Consider the following 22,081-nt stretch of genomic DNA (forward strand, 5'->3'; position numbering starts at 1 on the left):
TACACACAAATCTACAAGTAAAATAATGGAATTAAGACATTTTGAAATATTAGGACGAGCAATGTCGGAGTCCGGAGTATAGACATTATGGACAGTATGTGGAGAGAATATGTAGTATATCTGAAGAATATGTGGATAGAATAGTATCTGTACAGCACTAGTTGAATAGGATGGCCTTGGCTAGAATACAGTATATACAGTACATATGAAATGGGTAGAACAGTATGTAAACATTATTAAAGTGAACAGTATTCCATTATTAAAATGACCAGTGTTCAATGTCTATGTACATAGGGCAGCAACCTCTAAGGTGCAGGGTTGAGTAACTGGGTGGTAGCCGGCTAGTAACAGTGACTAAGTTCAGGTCAGGGTACTGGGTGGAGGCCGGCTTGTGATGGCTATTTAACAGTCTGATGGCCTTGAGATAGAAGCTGTTTTTCATTCTCTCGGTCCCAGCTTTGATGCACCTGTACTGAACTCGCTGGATGATAGCGGGGTGAACAGGCTGTGGCTCGGGTGGCTGAGGTCCTTAATGATCTTCTTGGCCTTGCTGTGAACCTGGGTGCTGTAGATGTCCTGAAGGGCAGGCAGTGTGCTCCCGGTGATGCGTTGGGCTGACCGCACCAGCCTCTGGAGAGCCCTGCAGTTGCGGGCGGTGCAGATTGTCAGTGATGTGTGCGCAGAGGAACTTGAAGCTTTTCACCTTCTCCAATGCGGTCCTATCGATGTGGATGGGGGCATGCTCCTTCTGCTGTCTCCTGAAGTCCACGATCAGCTCCTTTGTGTTGTTGACATAGAGTCAGCAGCATACCATCCTGCATCCCACAGCTGGCTTGCCTCTGAAGCTAAGCAGGGTTGGTCCTGAATGGGAGACCAAATGCTGCTTGAAGTGGTGTTGGAGGGCCAGTAGGATGCACTCTTTCCTTTGTCTAAAAAAATATTACAATGCCCCATGGCAGTGATTGGGGACATTGCCCTGTGTAGGGTGCCGTCTTTCGGGTGGGACGTTAAACAGGTGTCCTGGCTCTCTGTGGTCGCTAAATTCTCCTCTCTAGCCATCATACCATCATGGCCACCTAATCATCTCAGCTTTCAATTGGCTCATTCATCCCCCCTCCTCTCCCCTGTTAATATACCCCAGGTTGCTGCTGTAAATGAGAATGTGTTCTTAACTTACCTGGTAAAATAAATAACAATAAATAAAAGAGTCCATGCCCTGATGAATTGAGGTTGTTCTGAGGGCAAAAGGGGACGAAACTCAATATTAGGAAGGTGTTCCTAATGTTTGGTATATTCCGTGTATTTCTATGTATAGGACACACCACGCTAAATGTAGAGCACAACTCCTCCTAGTCAACAGAGGGCGGTACTGAGTTGTTTTTTAAAGCAGCACCCGGAACATTTGAGACAAGGCGACATCACCATAAAGGAAGTGCAATGGTTGGTCAATCGTTTTGACAGTTTTTGCTAGTTGTCATGTGACAAAGAAGACGTCGTTCGTTTTGTAGTGTTTATTTTATATTAACTCCGATATGCTCCCGCGTCTTCGGTGAATGACTGAAGAGATATGGATTGCAAAGGAGAACCATGGTGATAATCAATTCAGTACTGAAACTCTTGCAGAGACAGACCTACACCTGTCTGTCCCACCGCTATGGACTGTACCTCTGCTTTGGAGGGATAGTCCTCATGATCGTCTCTGCCTTCCAGTTTGGAGAAGTAAGTTGCTTAGTTAGCTAACAAGCTAACCCTTGTCAAAAGCAATGATGCAGCAACTTATCTCTCTCTCTCTCTCTCTCTCTCTCTGTGTAGGTGGTGGTAGAGTGGAGTAGGGATCAGTACCATGTACTGTTTGACTCGTATAGAGACAATGTAGCTGGGAAATCATTCCAGACTCGGTGAGAAACCCTCCCTGCCCAAGTGCTATCCACTACAGGGATAACCACTGTTTCACTGTCTCAATTCACTATTCCAAATGGTGCTTTTGTCTGTCTACCTATTTTGAAATGGATGTGTACCTTCTCTATGGTGTTGTGCCGCTGTAGGCTGTGCCAGCCCATGCCCATAGATGTGGTGTACACCTGGGTGAATGGCACGGACACCGACCTGATGAAGCAGCTACGTGGTGTGAGAGAGCAGCTGAAGGAAGAGCAGAGAACACTGCGGTACTGCACATGGGTCACCGAGACTTCGGTTACACGTCACACACATTAGGCTACACAAATAGTATTACGTGAATGCAAGTTGAACATATTTGTTTTGGTTTTGGACGGAGAGAGGGTTACTGTGGTCTGCTGAATGTTCTGAGAGGCGGTCATTAGTACGTAAAGGAAGCGGGTACTTATCCACATTACATGATTACTGTGATTGAATCATTCCCATTCATCCTGTTGTGAAGACTAGGGGACAGCAAATAAGTAGTTAACTAATATTGCCAGTGGGAGATTCTGTTAGCTCAAAGGTCGATTGTCAATCACAATACTAGAACATTCCCCCCCAACAACACATTCCATGCATTAACGGATCAGTCCATTGACTTTCTGGACTGTTTCTCACCATAGGGAACGGCTGGGGAAGAATGCAAGTGATCCGACTGCATTGCCGAAGGACCGGTGAGTGATAAGATAGAAACACCTGTACATTACTGTAGATTTACTGTGGTTTTCACACAGGTTCTTTACATATCTAGCTCAATATGGATGCTTCCAAACTCTAAGGGCAGGGAGTTGATGATGCACCATCTTATTGAGACACAAACTACGGTTGTCTTAGATCAAGGGTTTTGACATCATTTCCTGTTTCTCGCTCAACTGAGTGTTTGGGAGAGAGGGTCTCAGTGTAGTTGACCAATCTGCAACAACAGTTGGCTTATGACCACAGACATTAAGGCGTGAGATGCAACCACAGCACAAAGGAAGCCTTGTGCAAGGGGTGCAAACTGCAGCAAGACAGAGCGGGGATTTTCACAAGCCATAGTGGTTTGATAAAGTAGTGATGTTGGATTGGAGTTGTGGACACCATCTTGATGTTTTGTGACCATTTTATCTCTCTCTTTCTCCTTATATGTCTGTGTTTCTGTTTGCAGCGTGAAACCAGAATGTCTGCTGTCCCATTGTATTATTGCGCCCATGCTAGCCCTGGACCCGGCTCTGCCAGCCAACGTCACTCTGAAGGAGCTGCCATCGCTCTCGCCCTCCTTCTCCACCGCCAAGCTGCTGTTGCAAGTGGCCAAGCCCCTCCACCCCTCCATCACAGTGTCTGTGGTCGTCTTTCACTCCCAGGCTGATGGTAACTAACACTCCTAACTGGCACTCGACACACATGCTATTTCAGTTCACAGTTCTGCTACCCACTCAGTACGAGAACACCAATCATGTCATCACAGCAAAATCTCTCGCGGTCTCTCTCTGTCTCTTCTCTCCCCTCCCTTCCCATAGCGGACAAGGCCTACACAGACGCACCCCGTGAGGCTCTGAAGCGCTCTGTCTCTAGATGTTACCTGGTGAGTTACCTGACTCTATAGTCTGCTATTAGAAGTTCTATTGCACCAGACGCAATCAACACTTCTAAGACCTTTCTGATGATTGAGCATTTACCCCACTTGGATACACTGGTCCTTACTTAAGACTGAATAAGCAAATGTCATGTGGTAACAATAAGCTATTGTGCTGTTGTTCCTCCTGTAGACCACAGATAAGGAAGCACCAGGTCTGGTCCGCATGCAGAGCCTGGCATACCTCAGTGGCTTCCCAGCATCCTTCAAGGAGACAGAGCAGCTCAGAGTCAAACTGCCATCTGTTGTCACTGGCAAGATCAAACAGGTAAGACTAACCTGGATGGAAAAAGGAAAACAAATGGCATAATCTAGCAGGAAAACACAATACTAAATCAAATACAGTATTTATTTTAGACAGGGAGAGTTATCTGTTATTTCACTAGAGGGCAGTGTTTGACATAATACAGTATGCCATTTTATCATATGAACACGTTCTTTGTTTTCTTAACCAGGCACAGATATGCCACAACGTATTTTATTTACATTTAATGAGAAACGCAGATTTTAGGAAAAAATAATATACAATTCCAGGACAAATGAATATAATATGTAACTATATTCATATAGCCACAAGATGTCACCCTTGTTGTACCTCAGAATCATGACGTGAAAGATGGGCTAGTCATTGCCGTGCTCCAACCGTTTGTATATCAGACAGGATCAAAACAGAATCTATTGTGTTCAAACTGAACATGGACACTGTCTGTCTGCCATAACCACAGACCTTAAACAATATAATTATACCGAATTAAATAAGTAATAACACTTAAGCAGAATAGGTCTCCATCTATTTTAAGTTATTATGGTAGTAAAGAGCCCTGGTTTAGTTTGGCCACGGGTTGTCTATCTAATCGTTTTCTCTAATCAGAACTGAAATATTTCGGGAGGGCGAATGCCAGTAACAAGCCAGATTACTCTGAGATAATCAAAGAAAATAATCCAGTGATAGTTTACTGTACTGTAAAAAAAAAAATAACTGTACTGTAGTTCTGTCTCACCGCAGGCATTGATACAGGCTATTACAAAGCTACACGGAGTGTACAAAACATTAGGAACACCTTCCAAATATTGAGTTGCACCTCCCTTTGCCCTCAGAACAGCCTATTAGGCAGGGCATGGACTCGACATGGACTCAAGTTGGCTGGATGTCCTTTGGGTGGAGGACTATTGTTGATACAAACGGGAAACTGTTGAGCGTGAAACACGCAGCAGCGTTGCAGTTCTTGACACACTCAAACCGGTGTGCCTGGCACCTACTACCATACCATGTTCAATGGAACTTCAATATTTTGTCTTGGTTATTCAATGTCTCAATTGTCTCAAGGCTTTAAAAACTCCTGGGGCGTGAGACGGGGAGGTGGGGAAGAGAGAGGGGGGGCGAGACGAGAGGGAGAGACGGAGGGAGAGGGAGACGGCCGGAGAGACGGAGGGAGAGGGAGACGGCCGGAGAGACGGAGGGGGGGAGAGAGGCGGCGGGAGGGGGGGAGAGAGACGGCGGGGTGGGGTGGGGGAGCAGAGAGACGGGGAGAGGGAGAATGCAGAGAGACGGGGAGAGGGAAAATGCAGAGAGACGGCGGGAGGGGTGGAGAGAGACGACTGGAGGGGGAAGAGAGACGGCGGGGTGGGGTGGGGGAGCAGAGAGAGGGGGAGAGGGAGAATGCAGAGAGACTGGGAGAGGGAGAATGCAGAGAGACGGCGGGAGGGGTGGAGAGAGACGACTGGAGGGGGGAGATGGAGAGAGACGACTGGAGGGGGGAGATGGAGAGAGACGACTGGAGGGGGGAGATGGAGAGAGACGACTGGAGGGGGGAGATGGAGAGAGACGACTGGAGGGGGGAGATGGAGAGAGACGACTGGAGGGGGGAGATGGAGAGAGACGACTGGAGGGGGGAGATGGAGAGAGACGACTGGAGGGGGGAGATGGAGAGAGACGACTGGAGGGGGGAGATGGAGAGAGACGACTGGAGGGGGGAGATGGAGAGAGACGACTGGAGGGGGGAGATGGAGAGAGACGACTGGAGGGGGGAGATGGAGAGAGACGGCGGGGTGGGGGGGGAGAGAGACGGCGGGGTTGGGTGGGGGAGCAGAGAGACTGGGAGAATGCAGAGAGACGGCGGGAGGGGTGGAGAGAGACGACTGGAGGGGGGAGATGGAGAGAGACGACTGGAGGGGGGGGATGGAGAGAGACGGCGGGAGGGGGGGAGAGAGACGGCGGGGTGGGGTGGGGGAGCAGAGAGACGGGGAGAGGGAGAATGCAGAGAGACGGGGTGAGGGAGAATGCAGAGAGACGGGGAGGGGGAGAATGCAGAGAGACGGGGAGGGGGAGAATGCAGAGAGACGGGTAGAGGGAGAATGCAGCGAGACGGGGAGAGGGAGAATGCAGCGAGATGGGGAGGGGGAGAGAGGGAGAGAATGCAGAGACACGGAGGGGGAGAGGGAGAGAATGCAGAGACACGGAGGGGGAGAGGGAGAGAATGCAGAGACACGGAGGGGGGGAGAGAGAGAGAGAGAGAGACACACGGCGGGAGGGGGGGATAGAGACGGCGGGAGGGGGGGATAGAGACGGCGGGAGGGGGGGGGGCTGAGGAAGAGAGACGGAGGGGGGGGGCTGAGGGAGAGAGACGGCGGAGGGGGAGAGATGGTGAGAGTGGGGGGAGCAGAGAGACGGGGAGAGGGAGACACGGAGGGGGGGAGAGAATCCAGAGAGACGGGGAGGAGGGGAGAGAATCGAAATACACGGAGGGGGGGAGAGAATCCAGAGAGACACGTCGGGAGAGGGAGAATGCAGAGACAAGGAGGGGGGGAGAGAGAGAATGCAGAGACACGGAGGGAGGGGGGGAGGGAGACAGGGAGGGAGAGAGAGAATGCAGAGACACGGAGAGGGGGAGAGAGAATGCAGAGACACGGAGACGGGGAGAGAGAATGCAGAGACACGGAGGGGGGGAGGGAGATGGGGAGGAAGAGAGCGAATGCAGAGACACAGAGAGGGGGAGAGAGAATGTAGAGACACGGGGGGGGGGGAGAGAGAGAATGCAGAGACACAGAGAGGGGGAGAGAGAATGTAGAGACACGGGGGGGGGAGAGAGAGAATGCAGAGAGACGGAGAGGGGGAGAGAGAATGTAGAGACACGGGGGGGGGAGAGAGAATGCAGAGACACAGAGAGGGGGAGAGAGAATGCAGAGACACGTCGGGGGAGGGAGAGAGATGGAGAGAATGCAGAGAGACGGAGAGAATGCAGAGACACGGAGGGGGAGTGAGAGAGACGGAGAGAATGCAGAGACACGGAGGGGGAGTGAGACTGAGAGAATGCAGAGACACGGATGGGGGGGGAGAGAGAGAGACGGAGAGAATGCAGAGACACGGAGGGGGAGTGAGAGACAGAGGGCGAGGGAATACAGAGACACGGATGGGGGAGAGAGACGCAGAGGGAGAGAGACTGAAAGAATGCAGAGACACGGATGGGGGAGAGAGACGCAGAGGGAGAGAGACTGAAAGAATGCAGAGACACGGAGGGGGAGTGAGAGACAGAGGGCGAGGGAATACAGAGACACGGATGGGGGAGAGAGACGCAGAGGGAGAGAGACTGAAAGAATGCAGAGACACGGATGGGGGAGAGAGACGCAGAGGGAGAGAGACTGAGAGAATACAGAGACACAGATGGGGGGGGGAGAGAGAATGCAGAGACACAGAGAGGGGGAGAGAGAATGCAGAGACACGTCGGGGGAGGGAGAGAGATGGAGAGAATGCAGAGAGACGGAGAGAATGCAGAGACACGGAGGGGGAGTGAGAGAGACGGAGAGAATGCAGAGACACGGAGGGGGAGTGAGACTGAGAGAATGCAGAGACACGGATGGGGGGGAGAGAGAGAGACGGAGAGAATGCAGAGACACGGAGGGGGAGTGAGAGACAGAGGGCGAGGGAATACAGAGACACGGATGGGGGAGAGAGACGCAGAGGGAGAGAGACTGAAAGAATGCAGAGACACGGATGGGGGAGAGAGACGCAGAGGGAGAGAGACTGAAAGAATGCAGAGACACGGAGGGGGAGTGAGAGACAGAGGGCGAGGGAATACAGAGACACGGATGGGGGAGAGAGACGCAGAGGGAGAGAGACTGAAAGAATGCAGAGACACGGATGGGGGAGAGAGACGCAGAGGGAGAGAGACTGAGAGAATACAGAGACACAGATGGGGGAGAGAGACGCAGAGGGAGAGAGACGGAGAGAATGCAGGGACGCGGAGGGGGAGAGAGACGGAGGGAGAGAGACTGAGAGAATGCAGAGACGCGGAGGGGGAGAGGGCGAGAGACAGAGAATGCAGAGACACGGAGGGGGAGTGAGAGAGACGGAGAGAATGCAGAGAGACACGTGGAGGGAGAGCGAGAGACACGGAGGGGGAGTGAGAGAGACGGAGAGAATGCAGAGACGCGGAGGGGGGGAGAGAGAGAGACAGAGAGAATGCAGAGACGCGGAGGGGGGGAGAGACGCGGAGGGGGGGAGAGACGCAGAGGGGGGGGAGAGAGACGCAGAGGGAGAGAGACTGAGAGAATGCAGAGACGCGGAGGGGGGGAGAGAGACAGAGTGAGAGAGACTGAGAGAATGCAGAGACGCGGAGGGGGGGAGAGAGACACAAAGGGCGAGAGAATGCAGAGACACGAATGGGGAGGGAGCGTGACGGAGAGAATGCAGAGAGGGAGACACGGAGGGGGTTTAGAGACACGGAGGGGGTGGAGAGAGAGGGACACACGGGGGGGCTAGAGATGGAGGGGAGACGGAGGGGAGAGAGCGGGAGAGAGATGAAAGCTGCCCCACGACCCCCATCTGCTCACACTGTCACCTAGAAAATACTGCCCTCCGTTTGTGTGTTCCTCTAACTGGCATGTTGTTATTAATGTATAGCTAACTTGTATAGGATAGCCTATTGTTTATGTACTCGAGGTTAGAATGTGCAGCTAGTGTGTATGTAGATAATAGACTAAAATAGTAAATAAATAGAAGCAGTAAAGTATAACTACAGTTAAAGCCATGATAGTCACACAGTAGTACTATTTTGGTGTTTATGTATATCATTTTTGGGTATTTCAGATTTGTATTGAACAGATAGTGCGAGATAATGACCGTGGGGAGAGATTGTATCAAAGGGAAGTAGGCTGGATTCAAGCCCATGCTGATATTGAAGATGTGTGCCAGAAGCTGCAGCATTATCGCTGGATGAGCCAGACTACGGGGAATCCATAGATTCCACCAAGACGCATCATTTCATCATATGACTGGAATGACCCCTGGTTATACTGGTTATACTGTAGACCAGCGTTTCCCAACTGGCGGCCCGCAAAATATAATATATTTTTTTGAATTTATTGTTGGACAGAAAATACTGTTATAACACCAGGAAATTAACTCCTTGTGATTTTAATTTGGGGAAACCTGTTCCCAAGCAGTCCTACTCTTAATAGAGACACGTGATCGTATACAAACGTAAGAAAGGTTTATAATGATGATTTAGTCAAATATTACATCTGTTTGGGCTTCTTGCGATCAACTTGCAGTCTACAAATGATTTGTAACTCTGTTCCGGGCCGCCAGCCATCCTCTAGAACAAAATCAGCTGAATCTAGTTGATGATCCCTGCTGTAAAGTTTGAGACGTGGGGGGATGATGGATCGACGATCGTATGACGTTATGAAGCCTCCCTTTCGCTCAACACTACTGTGACGTTTTGCTCTGACTCATTTTAGTTGTGCTAAAATATTTACTGGGCTCTGGTGTACGTTAGACTCTCGTGATACATGCAAGATTTGGTTTGGGCTACCCAGGTTAGGTATATTTAGGCTTCAGTTTTTTGCTTCCGGAGCATGTGGTTCAAGGTTTTACTGTATTTGTGGTTTGTATGTATACACATCTTTGTGTCAACTGACTAATAGTTTAAAATGTCAGGAGTAGGAAGAACAGCTGATGTTTGGATCCTCTGGTCACTATTGACATTGGCTCATGATAACGGGTATGACGTGACCTTAAATACTTCAACTAAACGCCTGCGTCTTCGGTCGGGCTGCTGACAGGCAGATGTGGACGAGAATGTCGATGTTACTGCCAATGCCTCTCCTAGTAAAGCTATATAAAGCCATGTTTACTATTGTCTTTGTGTTACCGTGACATGGAGGTGTGTGCGTGCACCCATACAGGCACATGGAGCTGTGTGTTATCAGCTCCTATTAAAGGGGCTAATAAAAATGGAAGTGGGATCTCCAGTTGGCTGTCCCTGCCTCATCTTCGGGATTTATATAACAACGGGAGCAGAGAAAAACATGTGAAGGGTGAGAGGGAGACATGCAAGAGTAAGGTGTTTGGGTTCTGGCTCAGTGGTTTGTGGGTTGTCTGGAAGGCGAGGGACTAAGGAGATGAGGGAGTAGGGACAGATGGTTATGAGAGGCAACGACTGAGATGAGACGCACACAACGACTGAGATGACCCATGCAAGGATACCGAGCCATGCCTTCCATTCCAACCCTGAGATCAATACCAGCTCCCCCACACAGAAATTACATCACAGAATTTTCCAAGAGCCCGCCCCACTCTTTCCTTCCTTCGAACCCTGCCTCACTCACTCACTCACTCACTCTCATTCCCATATCCCCAGTGGCATGAATGTGGGGTATTCTCTCTTGAAGGGTACAGTAGTCGTGGTTGGTGGTGACGAGTCCTCTGCTTTGATGTGGTCCATCCTTTAAACTGGCCACGGGTCAGAGGTTATAGGTCATCCAAATCAAATTGCTTTGAACCCAGCTCATGTTCAGCCTTCGTTGTCTGTGTATGCACCCGTCATGTGGTGGCTCTGTCTGTCGTCTCTGTCACACGGAATTCTTCCCTGGAACAGGAGCGGTAACCAAAGTCACAATAATGGATTTTAGGCCCAGCGCCATATAACCTTTGACATGGCCACTACAGCTAAAGTGGTTCATAAAAATATATCTGTTTTGTTGTGGAGGTTGTGTCCTTGGCTACAAATAAAGGCTGTGATATTTGAGTTGTTTTCTCATGGCTATGCTGAGTAGCATCTGCTGTCTCTGGTGCCACACTGACATGTTTGTGTTTCTGTCTCTCTCTTTCCCATAGTTCCAGCTGTATACGGAGGCCAGTATCGCCCTGCTCCATCTGAACAGCCCTCAGGACTTTACTGACCTGACCCAGCAGGCCAAAAAGAACCTGACCCTGGATGGGAAAGAGCTGACCATCAGCGCTGCTTATCTTTTCTGGGACCTGACTGCCATCACACAGGTAGGACCTCGCTCTGCCTCTGTCCCGTCACTCACTATCTATCAGGGAAGATCAACAGTGTATGTCTAGGTAAAGAGACGAAAGTTAGCGCTCCTAATGCAGTTCCACTGTCCATTCATGGTGTAGTAGGTATCACTGAGTGGAACTAAACTGCTGGACGGAGAACTTCAATTGTTTTCGACCGTGAGGATAAAATACAATGACATGTAGTGCAAACATTTTGGATTGGTCTCTTTTCAGAGCACGGTGAAAGCATGTCTCAGACCCCTCTGCTCTGCTCTCTGACCCCACTAGTCCAAGCAGGACGAGGACGTCTCGGCCAGTCGCTTCGAGGACAACGAGGAGCTGCGTTATTCGCTGCGCTCGGTAGAGAGACACGCCCCCTGGGTGCGACACATCTTCATCGTGACCAATGGGCAGATCCCCTCCTGGCTGAACCTGGACAACCCCCGCATCACCGTGGTAACACACCAGGTACACCTGAGACCTACAGTACTACTCTCACATGATTGTTGACAATAACAGAAAATAAGGGATGTTGTGACCGGAGCAAGAAGAATTCTGGGCCTTTAGTTAGGAAAGAAAATCCAAGTTGCCATATGATTGTCTCTCCTGTGTAGGATGTCTTCCAGAACCACACCCACCTGCCCACGTTCAGTTCCCCTGCCATTGAGACCCACATCCACCGAATCCCAGGCCTGTCTCAGAAGTTCATCTACCTCAACGACGACGTCATGTTCGGGAAGGACGTGTGGCCTGACGACTTCTTCAGTCACTCCAAAGGACAGAAGGTCCGAGTCTAGACTTAAATTCAAGTGTTACTAGATTCATGGTCTTGAATTTAGCTCACTAGCTCAAGTTTGTGCTAATGTAGACTCTTTATCATTACATATAAATATGACATACAGTTGAAGTCGGAAGTTTACACCTTAGCCAAACACATTTAAACTCAGTTTTTCACAATTCCTGACATTTAATGCTAGTAAAAATTCCCTGTCTTAGGTCAGTTAGGATCACCACTTTATTTTAAGAATGTGAAATGTCAGAATAATAATAGAGAATGATTTGTTTCAGCTTTTATTTCTTTCATCACATTCCCAGTGGGTCAGAAGTTTACATACACTCAATTAGTACTTGGTAGCATTGCCTTTAAATTGTTTAACTTGGGTCAAACGTTTCGGGTAGCCTTCCACAAGCTTCCCACAATAGGTTGGGTGAATTTTGGCCCATTCCTCCTGGCAGAGCTGGTGTAACTGAGTCAAGTTTGTAGGCCTCATTGCTCACACACGCTTTTTCAGTTTTGCCCACAAATTTTCTATAGGATTGAGGTCGGGGCTTTGTGATGGCCACTCCAATACCTTGTCTTTGTTGCCCTTAAGCCATTTTGCCACAACTTTGGAAGTATGCTTGGGGTGATTGTCCATTTGGAAGACCCATTTGCGACCAAGCTTTAACTTCATGACTGATGTCTTGAGATGTTGCTTCAATATATCCACATAATTTTCCTACCTCATGATGTCATCTATTTTGTGAAGTGCACCAGTCCCTCCTGTAGCAAAGCACCCCCACAACATGATGCTGACACCCCTGTGCTTCACAGTTGGGATGGTGTTCTTCGGCTTGTAAGCCTCCCCCTTTTTCCTCCAAACATAACGATGGTCATTATGGCCAAACAGTTTCATTTTTGTTACATCAGATCAGATGTAACAAAAGCATCCAGCATCTTCACAAGGTCCTTTGCTGTTGTTCTGGGATTGATTTGCACTTTTCGCACCAAAGTACGTTCATCTCTAGGAGACAGAAGGCGTCTCCACAGGTACACCTCTAATTGATTGAAATGATGTCAATTAGCCTATCAGAAGCTTCTAAAGCCATGACATAATTTTCTGGAATTTTCCAAGCTGTTTAAAGGCACAGTCAACTTAGTGTATGTAAACTTCTGACCCACTGGAATTGTGATACAGTGAATTCTAAGTGAAATAATCTGTCTGTAAACAATTGTTGAAAAAATGACTTGTGTCATGCACAAAGTAGATGTCCTAACCAACTTGCCAAAACTATAGTTTAACAAGAAATGTGTGGAGTGGTTGAAAAACGAGTTTTAATGACTCCAACCTTAGTGTATGTAAACTTCCGACTTCAACTGGATCTCGCTAGCATGAGATTGGGTTATGTTTTGAGGAATAGTTCTGTTATTTTGTATATTGTAATATTGTCTTAACATCCCTACTGTAGCTCACCTGTCCTCTCTCCCTACAGGTGTACCTCACCTGGCCGGTCCCTAACTGTGCTGAAGGTTGTCCAGGCTCCTGGATCAAAGATGGCTACTGTGACAAGGCCTGCAACAACTCCGCCTGTGACTGGGATGGTGGCGACTGCCTCGGTGACAATCACTTCTTATCCCTCCCTGTACCAGTCTGCCTCTTCTCCTTCTTCCCTTCTCTCCTCCGTCACAACACGTCGTTCACTGAGCTTGATATTCTTCCTCTTCTCCATCTCACCACACAGGAGCTGGGGGCAGCCGGTTTGGGACCGGTGTGGGTGGAGTGGGTAATCAGCCCTGGCAGTTTGCAGGAGGTCTAGGTGGCATCGGGGGCGTGTCCAGCTGTAACCAAGGCTGTGCCAACTCCTGGCTGGCAGACAAGTTCTGCGACCAGGCCTGCAACGTGCTCTCCTGTGGCTTTGACGTGGGCGACTGTGGACAAGGTGAGTGTGATCTGAAGTAGGGCCAGGAGTTTTTCTTAATCACCTGACCTGGAAAAGCTTTATTTATAGCTAAGATATTGATAACTAACCCAAGATATCTGATGTGCTGTTTACAATGGGAGCAAATGACCACAGTGGGCAGAACAAGCAAAGAGGTGTGCAGTGCCAAGCACGAGCTAGCCAGATCCTATTTGCGCCTTTTAACATGTATTTACATATTTTCCACGAGGGAACGCCTACTCTGTGAAGTACGCATGTACAATAACTAAATTCGCCCTTGAGCTCCTTTTAAACAACGTAATTATTTTTGAAACTTTTGCACAGTGTTAAGTCTCCAAAACTTACTGCAATTTGTTCGTAACAGATTCTACTTTTGTGAAGAGAAGACTCTGAGATCGAATGTTTCATTGATGAGAAAATGTGCAGAATGTCGGCCAAGTGTTTTTCCTGGTCTGGTCACATTAGCTCATCCAGTGAGGTGGAAGAGCAGTGATAATCCTGCATCGTGTGTGTGTTGTAGATCACTTTAACCAGCTCTACAGCATCACCCTGCTGAAGAACAGGACCCTGTACACCCTGCCGGTGGGTGAGACCAGACCATACTTCAGCTTTGCAGGCGTGGCTCGCCGGGTGACCGAGGCCCAGGTCAGCGACAACCCGGCCGTGCGCCATACTTCGGTGGCCAACAAGTGGAAGACGGTCCACCTGCTCCTCCACTCGGGCCACAATGCCTCGCTGGTCCACTACAACCTCACTGTCCGAGGGGATGACGACAAGGAGTCCTCGCTGACCTTCAGCGTGGCTGTGGACACCCGCCAGCTCCCCCAGCCCAACGTGTCCGTGTCCGACCCACTCCACAAAGATGGATCCAAAGAGGCCAAGCCCACCACCGCCACCGCAGAGCCAGAGGTCCCTTTCGAGGATGTCCCTCTGGAGAAACAAGGTCCCCGAGTCCTGAAGAGGCCACCTGGGGAAAATGAGGTGATCGTGGAGGTGCCTGCGCTGAACGTGTCCCTGCTACCGGCGGCCTTGCAGAGTGAGCTTCAGAGGCTGCAAGGAAAGCTCCTGGTGGGTGACATCACTATGAAGGGTTATAACCTCACCAAGGCTATACTGCTGGGGCCGTACAAGGCTCTGGCCAATCAGGACCCCAGGTTAACACCAGCAGACCAGATCAAACCCCAGGACAAGCCTTTTAAAGACCCAATAGGACATGTGGTGAGGAGAGAGGCAGACGCACCACAGCTAGTCGAGGCTAACCCAGTAGCACAACACAGTCCAGAAAGAAACAGAGCGGAAAAGACCAAAGAGCCAGAGGGAACCGAGGCACCAGAGGAGGTGCCCAAGTCGAGCATTGTTGGTGAGAAAGGGAAACAGAAAGCACAAAAGACTCCAGCAACCCCCATCCCAGTTCTAGTGGATGGTGAGTTTCCGAAAGCCGCTAAAGCCCAGGAAACCCCCCCCACAGAGAAACCTCCACTGTCCTCCAAGCTGCTGAGCACCTTGGTGGGCAGCATGTCCAAAGCCAAGGGATCAGAGGACCAATCACAGCAGCAGCGGGCAGGGGCCGAGAAGGGAGCCCGGGGGGTTCCTTTGGGCAGGAAGCTGCAGCACTACACCTCCTCAGATAGAGGCTTCCTGCCCTGGGAGAGACGGAAGTACTTCCAGGACCTGCTGGAGGTGAGCTGGGGTTGGGTTGTAATAATGTCACAAGGTCAGTCAGGAAGAATCCTGGCTCTTGAGATGAAGAACATAGAATCGAGAACAAACATGCATTGGATTGAATCGCAAACACTTTACTCAGAAACTGTTTGGTAAACTTTTAGTGTTCCAAATGTAAATGGGAATCTGAATGTTAATCTGAATGTTATCTGAATTTGATCAGAATGTTAATTGTGTATTCTCTTGCTGCTTTCTGGCTATTTCTATGGCTCCTATAGGAGGAGGAGCGTCTGGAGGGAGAGCTGGCGTACCAGGCAGACAGCGCCGCCGCTGGCCGGAGGCTGCAGGACACCTTCGCTGACTCCCTCCGCTACGTCAACAAGCTGCTCAACGGCCAATTTGGCTTCACCTCCCGCAAGGTCCCCGCCCACATGCCCCACATGATCGACAGGCTCATCATGCAGGAGCTCCAGGACATGTGAGTAGCAGGAAATGTCGTCATATGGGAAATACTGGGTTAGTAATATAGAAGACCGAAGTAGCTGTTGTGAGTGCTTGTCTAACAACCGGAGCACTCATTTGTTTACCTCGTTAAAGTGAATTAGTTGCTGAACAAACTGACATGTGAATGTCTCCATCTTTCAGATTCCCACAGGCGTTTGACCTGACGTCGTCCCACCGCGTGCGTCACCCGGAGGACATGCAGTTTTCATTCTCCTACTTCTACTTCCTGATGTCGGCCCTGCAGCCGCTCAACGTCTCGCAGGTGTTCGACGAGATCGACACGGACCACTCCGGCGTTCTGTCTGACCGCGAGATCCGAACGCTGGCCACTCGCATCCATGAGCTCCCCCTCAACCTACAGGTCAGTAGAGAAGTCTGGGTGTAGAAGATCAGGTCCCCGTGTCTCCATGTTGTCTATCATCTAAGGCCAAAGTGATCATAGATCGGCACGTCTACTCTGAGACACTTTATGAATACCGACCCTGGTTACTCCTGTTTTTAAAAGCTGATCTCAAACCAGTGGTACAGTGGGGTTAATGTGTTAGCGTGTGGCGTGTTGCAGGATCTGACAGGTCTGGAGCAGCTGCTGATCAACTGTTCTAAGACGCTGCCCACCAACCTGACCCAGCTACATATTGTTAGCCCTACACAGGAGGCATACTACGAAGCCAGCATGGTGACTACTCTACACGGCCTCTGTCTTGTGTTCCAACAACATTTATAAGCTGTGGTAGACTTGAGGTGCAGAGACTGATTTGTGTATTTGAATCCACAGCCTCCCGTCACTAAAGGTCTGGTGGTCCACTGTAAAGCCGTCACAGAGCGCATCCACAAGGCCTTCAAAGACCAGAACAAGTACAAGTAAGTCCTGTTATAAAATTAAAAAATAAATAATCCATGTATGTCAAATGTGTGTAAGAACAAAAGAAAATGCTGTAAAAACGTTTATTTTTGTCCTCTGAAGAGGGGGAATTTGGGTCTATAAAAATACAATAAATAAATAAAAGTCCTGTTCTCTACCATCATCCACTGTCCTTAATCTATATATATCACCCATCCTACATTTTCTCTGAATATCCTGATCCTATTTTAAGATCATAGTAAACATGGAAACCTCTCCTTTGACAGGTTTGAGATAATGGGCGAGGAGGAGATAGCCTTTAAGATGGTGCGGACCAACGTGTCCCATGTGGTGGGCCAGCTGGATGACATCAGGAAGAGCCCCAGGTGAGGTTAGAGCGTTGGGCCAGTAACCGAAAGGTCACTGGTTCAAATACTGGAGCGGACAAGGTAAAAGATCTGTCGTTGTGACCTTGAGCAAGGTACTTAGTGACCCTAGCTGTGACCCCACTCCCTGCCGGTGTCTCTGGGAGTTGGGATATGAAGACACATTTCCATTACACACCTGTGTGTAACAGGACAAAGATAAGTACCCCCCAAATAATTATCATTATCTCTGTGCTTTCTGTACGTGTCCAGCCTAGTGCCTGCCTAATTAATATGTACTACTTATTCCGGTTTTATTGTTATACTACCTCTTCATATGACCATTTGACCATGATGTTGATTTATGATTTGTCCACATCACTGTGTTTCCTCACAGGAAGTTCATATGTCTAAACGACAACATTGACCACAGCCATAAGGACGCAGGGACTGTTAAGGCGGTACTGAGGGACTTCTATGAGTCCATGTTCCCCCTGACCTCCCAGTTCGAGTTGCCCAGAGAATACCGCAACCGCTTCCTCCACATGGGAGAGCTCCAGGAATGGTAGGACTGGGGTGGTTTATACTAGAGAGGGGAATGGTAGGACTGGGGTGGTTTATACTAGAGAGGGGAATGGTAGGACTGGGGTGGTTTATTCTAGAGAGGGGAATGGTAGGACTGGGGTGGTTTATTCTAGAGGGGAATGGTAGGACTGGGGTGGTTTATACTAGAGAGGGGAATGGTAGGACTGGGGTGGTTTATACTAGAGAGAGGGGAATGGTAGGACTGGGGTGGTTTATACTAGAGAGAGGGGAATGGTAGGACTGGGGTGGTTTATACTAGAGAGGGGAATGGTAGGACTGGGGTGGTTTATACTAGAGAGGGGAATGGTAGGACTGGGGTGGTTTATACTAGAGAGGGGAATGGTAGGACTGGGGTGGTTTATACTAGAGAGGGGAATGGTAGGACTGGGGTGGTTTATACTAGAGAGGGGAATGGTAGGACTGGGGTGGTTTATACTAGAGAGGGGAATGGTAGGACTGGGGTGGTTTATACTAGAGAGGGGAATGGTAGGACTGGGGTGGTTTATATTAGAGAGGGGAATGGTAGGACTGGGGTGGTTTATACTAGAGAGGGGAATGGTAGGACTGGGGTGGTTTATACTAGAGAGGGGAATGGTAGGACTGGGGTGGTTTATACTAGAGAGGGGAAGGATAGGACCGGGGTGGTTTATACTAGAGAGGGAAATGGTAGGACCGGGGTGGTTTATACTAGAGAGGGGAATGTTAGGACTGGGGTGGTTTATACTAGAGGGGAATGGTAGGACTGGGGTGGTTTATACTAGAGAGAGAGGGGAATGGTAGGACTGGGGTGGTTTATACTAGAGAGAGAGGGGAATGGTAGGACTGGGGTGGTTTATACTAGATAGAGAGGGGAATGGTAGGACTGGGGTGGTTTATACTAGATAGAGAGGGGAATGGTAGGACTGGAGTGGTTTATACTAGAGAGGGGAATGTTAGCACTGGGGTGGTTTATACTAGAGAGGGGAATGGTAGGACTGGGGTGGTTTATACTAGAGAGGGGAATGGTAGGACTGGGGTGGTTTATACTAGAGAGGGGAATGGTAGGACTGGGGTGGTTTATACTAGAGAGGGGAATGGTAGGACTGGGGTGGTTTATATTAGAGAGGGGAATGGTAGGACTGGGGTGGTTTATACTAGAGAGGGGAATGGTAGGACTGGGGTGGTTTATACTAGAGAGGGGAATGGTAGGACTGGGGTGGTTTATACTAGAGGGGAATGGTAGGACTGGGGTGGTTTATACTAGAGAGGGAAATGGTAGGACCGGGGTGGTTTATACTAGAGAGGGGAATGTTAGGACTGGGGTGGTTTATACTAGAGGGGAATGGTAGGACTGGGGTGGTTTATACTAGAGGGGAATGGTATGATATATTGGAGTGTATCAGTTGAATTTGTGATCTGTATTTAGTACATCATTTTTTTCATTATACCATTAATTTGTGGCAGTGCAGAAGCACAATGTGCACACAATACAAGATGCCTGTACAGATACTTTGTCAATTGTAGTATCTGTCCTAAATGATAGATGGACAGATACAGTAAGATAATGTATCAGGGCCATGTGAGACAGAGGTCTCTCCCCATTTCTCCAAGAGAAGAATGAAGGATCCTATCTGTCAGCACCTCCGAGTGTTCAGCACTGCCTTGAATGATCGCTGGGAATCCCAGGGTGTTTGAGTGGGATCCTGCTCTTATAGCGCCAGGCCTGAGCTGGAGGAATCTATCCAGATACCCAGCCTTTAAAATTAGACTCGTATGATCCACACACACGACATTCCAAGAGTCACATGGGTGTTAGTGAAGTGACAGGTGGGTGGTAGCAGAGGTCCCCTGGTGTCTGGTCACATTGTCACCCCTTTACCCTGTTGTCCTCTCCCCTAGAACCACAGGCATTTCATCATGACCTTTAACCCTGTCACCCAAGCCTAAAATATTTCATAATTGAGACTGGACTCTGAATATGATAGTAGTGACTTTTGTTGAGTTTCTGTTTTGTATTCATTGATACTTCCCAAAAACATGTCACCCTGTCCATCACCCAATCAAATGTCATGTTGGAGACTGGGATCAGAATATGAGAGTGATGACTTTCAGAGAGTTACCTGCTTTGTCATGAATTCATTGATGGCCCAAAAATAGTTTGTTTATTTTTGCTGTCTTACTGTCTCTGTCTTACAGGCGAGTATATCGTGACAAGCTGAAGTTCTGGACCCACTGTGTATTGGTGACTCTGGTGATCTTTACTGTCGTCTCCTTCTTTGCCGAGCAGGTCAGTAGGACTTTACACTGTCGTGTATATTTCCGCCTCGCTAATATAAACGGCACACTTGTAGCTTGATGATGTGCGACTTAGCACTTAGTTAGCCCCAGGGCTCCATAGAGGGAGCTCTACAGGTTCACGTATCCCTCACTATCGGTGGAGCTTTGGAATGACTGAAATGGCGTCACTGAAATGAGACTGAAACCTGTCCTTCTTGGACCATGAGCAGTGGATGGTGGTTGCATGGTTTCCTTGTTGATCATGGCACCTGTCAGATCTGAGGGGGTCGGGGTAAAGTTTCTCCTAATAAAGGTTAATCGCCAGAGCGACTGTGGAGGAATGGGCAATCCACACTGTGCACTGGGCTACTGGGACATGGAGGAATCTGATGGCGCCGTCTTGTCTTTGTCCTTCTAATCATCCCTCTCCTCAGGCCTAAGCCTCCGCTCCTCCTTTCTTTTCATAGGCATCAGGTGCTTTGCTGTTGCTCTGATCTGTTCAAAGTCAAGAAAAATACAGCAAAAAGCTTCCGCTCAGAGCTAGCCACATGCTGACAGAGTAAAGTCGCTTCCTCCTTTTTCACTCTTGCCTGTGTGTTTTTGTGACAGTTCTTTTGTGGTATTTTCTTCTTCCCTCAGCTGATTCTACTGAAGCGCAAGCTGTTTCCCAGACGCAGGGTCAGCAACGATGTCAACCCAGAGCGCGTGTGAAGCACGAGGGAAAACGTCCTTATCCTCCTCTCTGCATCCTCCCTCCACCTCTCTCCTTGAGTTCAAAGTGAGGGCCATGCAGGGGTAGGTGGAGAGCGAGGGCTATCCCTAAATCTCGAAATGTCCTCACCTGGGATTGCGTCAGCATGGCTCAAGGAGAGGGGGACTCTTGTAAACAACGTCAATCATGTGTGGTGGGTAAGATGATTGACAGGCATCACCTGGCTGGGAGATGCTGGAGTGATGCTGTGCCAGCGGACAAAGCCTGTAAAGCCAGAAACTTCTCTTCCCTTCCACCAGGGGCGCCAGAGGGACTTATTGCCCACACACCAGGCTGTAGAGAAGGACACTGACTGAGCCAACTATGTGCTAAACTGCTTTAGTCCAGTCAGTGTGATTGATGTACTGTTAAAAGCATGATCTGGAAGCGATTGACTGGAGACACCATCTCTGGTGTGGGTTTACAGCACCTTAACCATGAGAGCTGTAACCTTCCGAAGCGTTCGAGGTTAGGTTGGACACTTTTAATTTAACCTATATTCCACAGAAGGAAAAAAGGGATCGGGAAGGGGTTGATCAGAATAACAGGAATTATGCCATTTGACCTGTTTCACCATGTCACTGTCTACATTCAACACAAGTGCCTTATTTTAAAGAGTGTTACCTGAAGTATCAGACTGTATGACCTTGTTTACCCATTGTCCCTGCTTGCCTTTTTAAATGTCTTGGTTGGATTTGGTATTTACATGTCATAAGTGATTTCTTTCAAAGGCATGGGGGAAAAATGCCACACAGGTTGTTTAAAAAAAATCATGAATGTTTCACACAGTAGACCACACAGCGATCAGCCATCCGCACAGAATGTGTCCCTGTGGGATACTGTACGTATAGCTCTGCTAGTGTCTGAAATTCAGATCTCTGCAGCATGCTCTGTAACATCTGATTGTATTGTTCTGTGAATGCGTTCCTAATGAATGCCACGGACTGTTAATTTAGCTCCACAAGTGTTCTACTACTGACCCTCAATTATTTTCTGATTCTATGGTCTCTGTTGAGCCTTCGCAGTGCATTGATGTTAATTATGATAAAATGTGAATGATTGCCAGCAGCAGCAGAACCATGTTTTGCTGCCTTACTATTGCTGAACTGTGGTATGCAGTGTGCCAGATTACACAGCCTGGTCTCAGACTAGACGTAACATAGTAAGAGTAAATCTGGGACACTCAAATTAGGATATGTAGCAAGGTTACTTAAGGAAAAAATTAGTTGGGTGGGCATATAATGCGAACATTAGTAACCCAAAGGTTGCGTGTTTCTGTTGCTAAAGTTGTCTAACTCATTTTTTAAATACTTTGCAAATGTTCGTGTTAGCCACACAACAAATTGGAATTTGTAACATGTACTATATGGCGTGCCACGGATTTATGTACAGAATAACACAAAATGCTCTGAGACCAGGTTGAATTACAACAATGGGTGGTATGCATGGATATTGAGCTAATGTACATTTGAAGTGAGTCTCTTGGGAGTGTCAAATTCACAATTTTAGTTTACTCATCACTTTGGCTCATCCCAAAATCAAATAAACCTGAATCGCTTGGTTATGCTTTAAATCATGA

At 48.7% G+C, this 22,081-nt stretch overlaps 1 protein-coding gene across 1 annotated transcript; it reads left to right on the top strand.

Moving 5' to 3' along the window:
- The first annotated feature begins 1,415 nt into the window (after positions 1 to 1,415).
- LOC120032069 (N-acetylglucosamine-1-phosphotransferase subunits alpha/beta-like) lies at positions 1,416 to 22,075 on the top strand. Its single transcript, XM_038978013.1, has 21 exons — positions 1,416 to 1,719; positions 1,813 to 1,898; positions 2,046 to 2,165; positions 2,562 to 2,612; positions 3,086 to 3,288; positions 3,438 to 3,502; positions 3,687 to 3,821; positions 10,671 to 10,832; positions 11,127 to 11,306; positions 11,453 to 11,623; positions 13,092 to 13,215; positions 13,341 to 13,538; positions 14,059 to 15,218; positions 15,479 to 15,678; positions 15,846 to 16,065; positions 16,267 to 16,380; positions 16,480 to 16,565; positions 16,833 to 16,931; positions 17,308 to 17,475; positions 19,671 to 19,761; positions 20,391 to 22,075. Exons 1-21 carry the CDS (start codon positions 1,588 to 1,590, stop codon positions 20,460 to 20,462), a joined length of 3,837 nt encoding a protein of 1,278 aa, XP_038833941.1. The 5' UTR covers positions 1,416 to 1,587; the 3' UTR covers positions 20,463 to 22,075.
- The last annotated feature ends 6 nt before the right edge of the window (positions 22,076 to 22,081 follow it).

Source organism: Salvelinus namaycush, chromosome 38 (assembly GCF_016432855.1).
Source record: "Salvelinus namaycush isolate Seneca chromosome 38, SaNama_1.0, whole genome shotgun sequence".
NCBI lineage: Eukaryota > Metazoa > Chordata > Actinopteri > Salmoniformes > Salmonidae > Salvelinus > Salvelinus namaycush.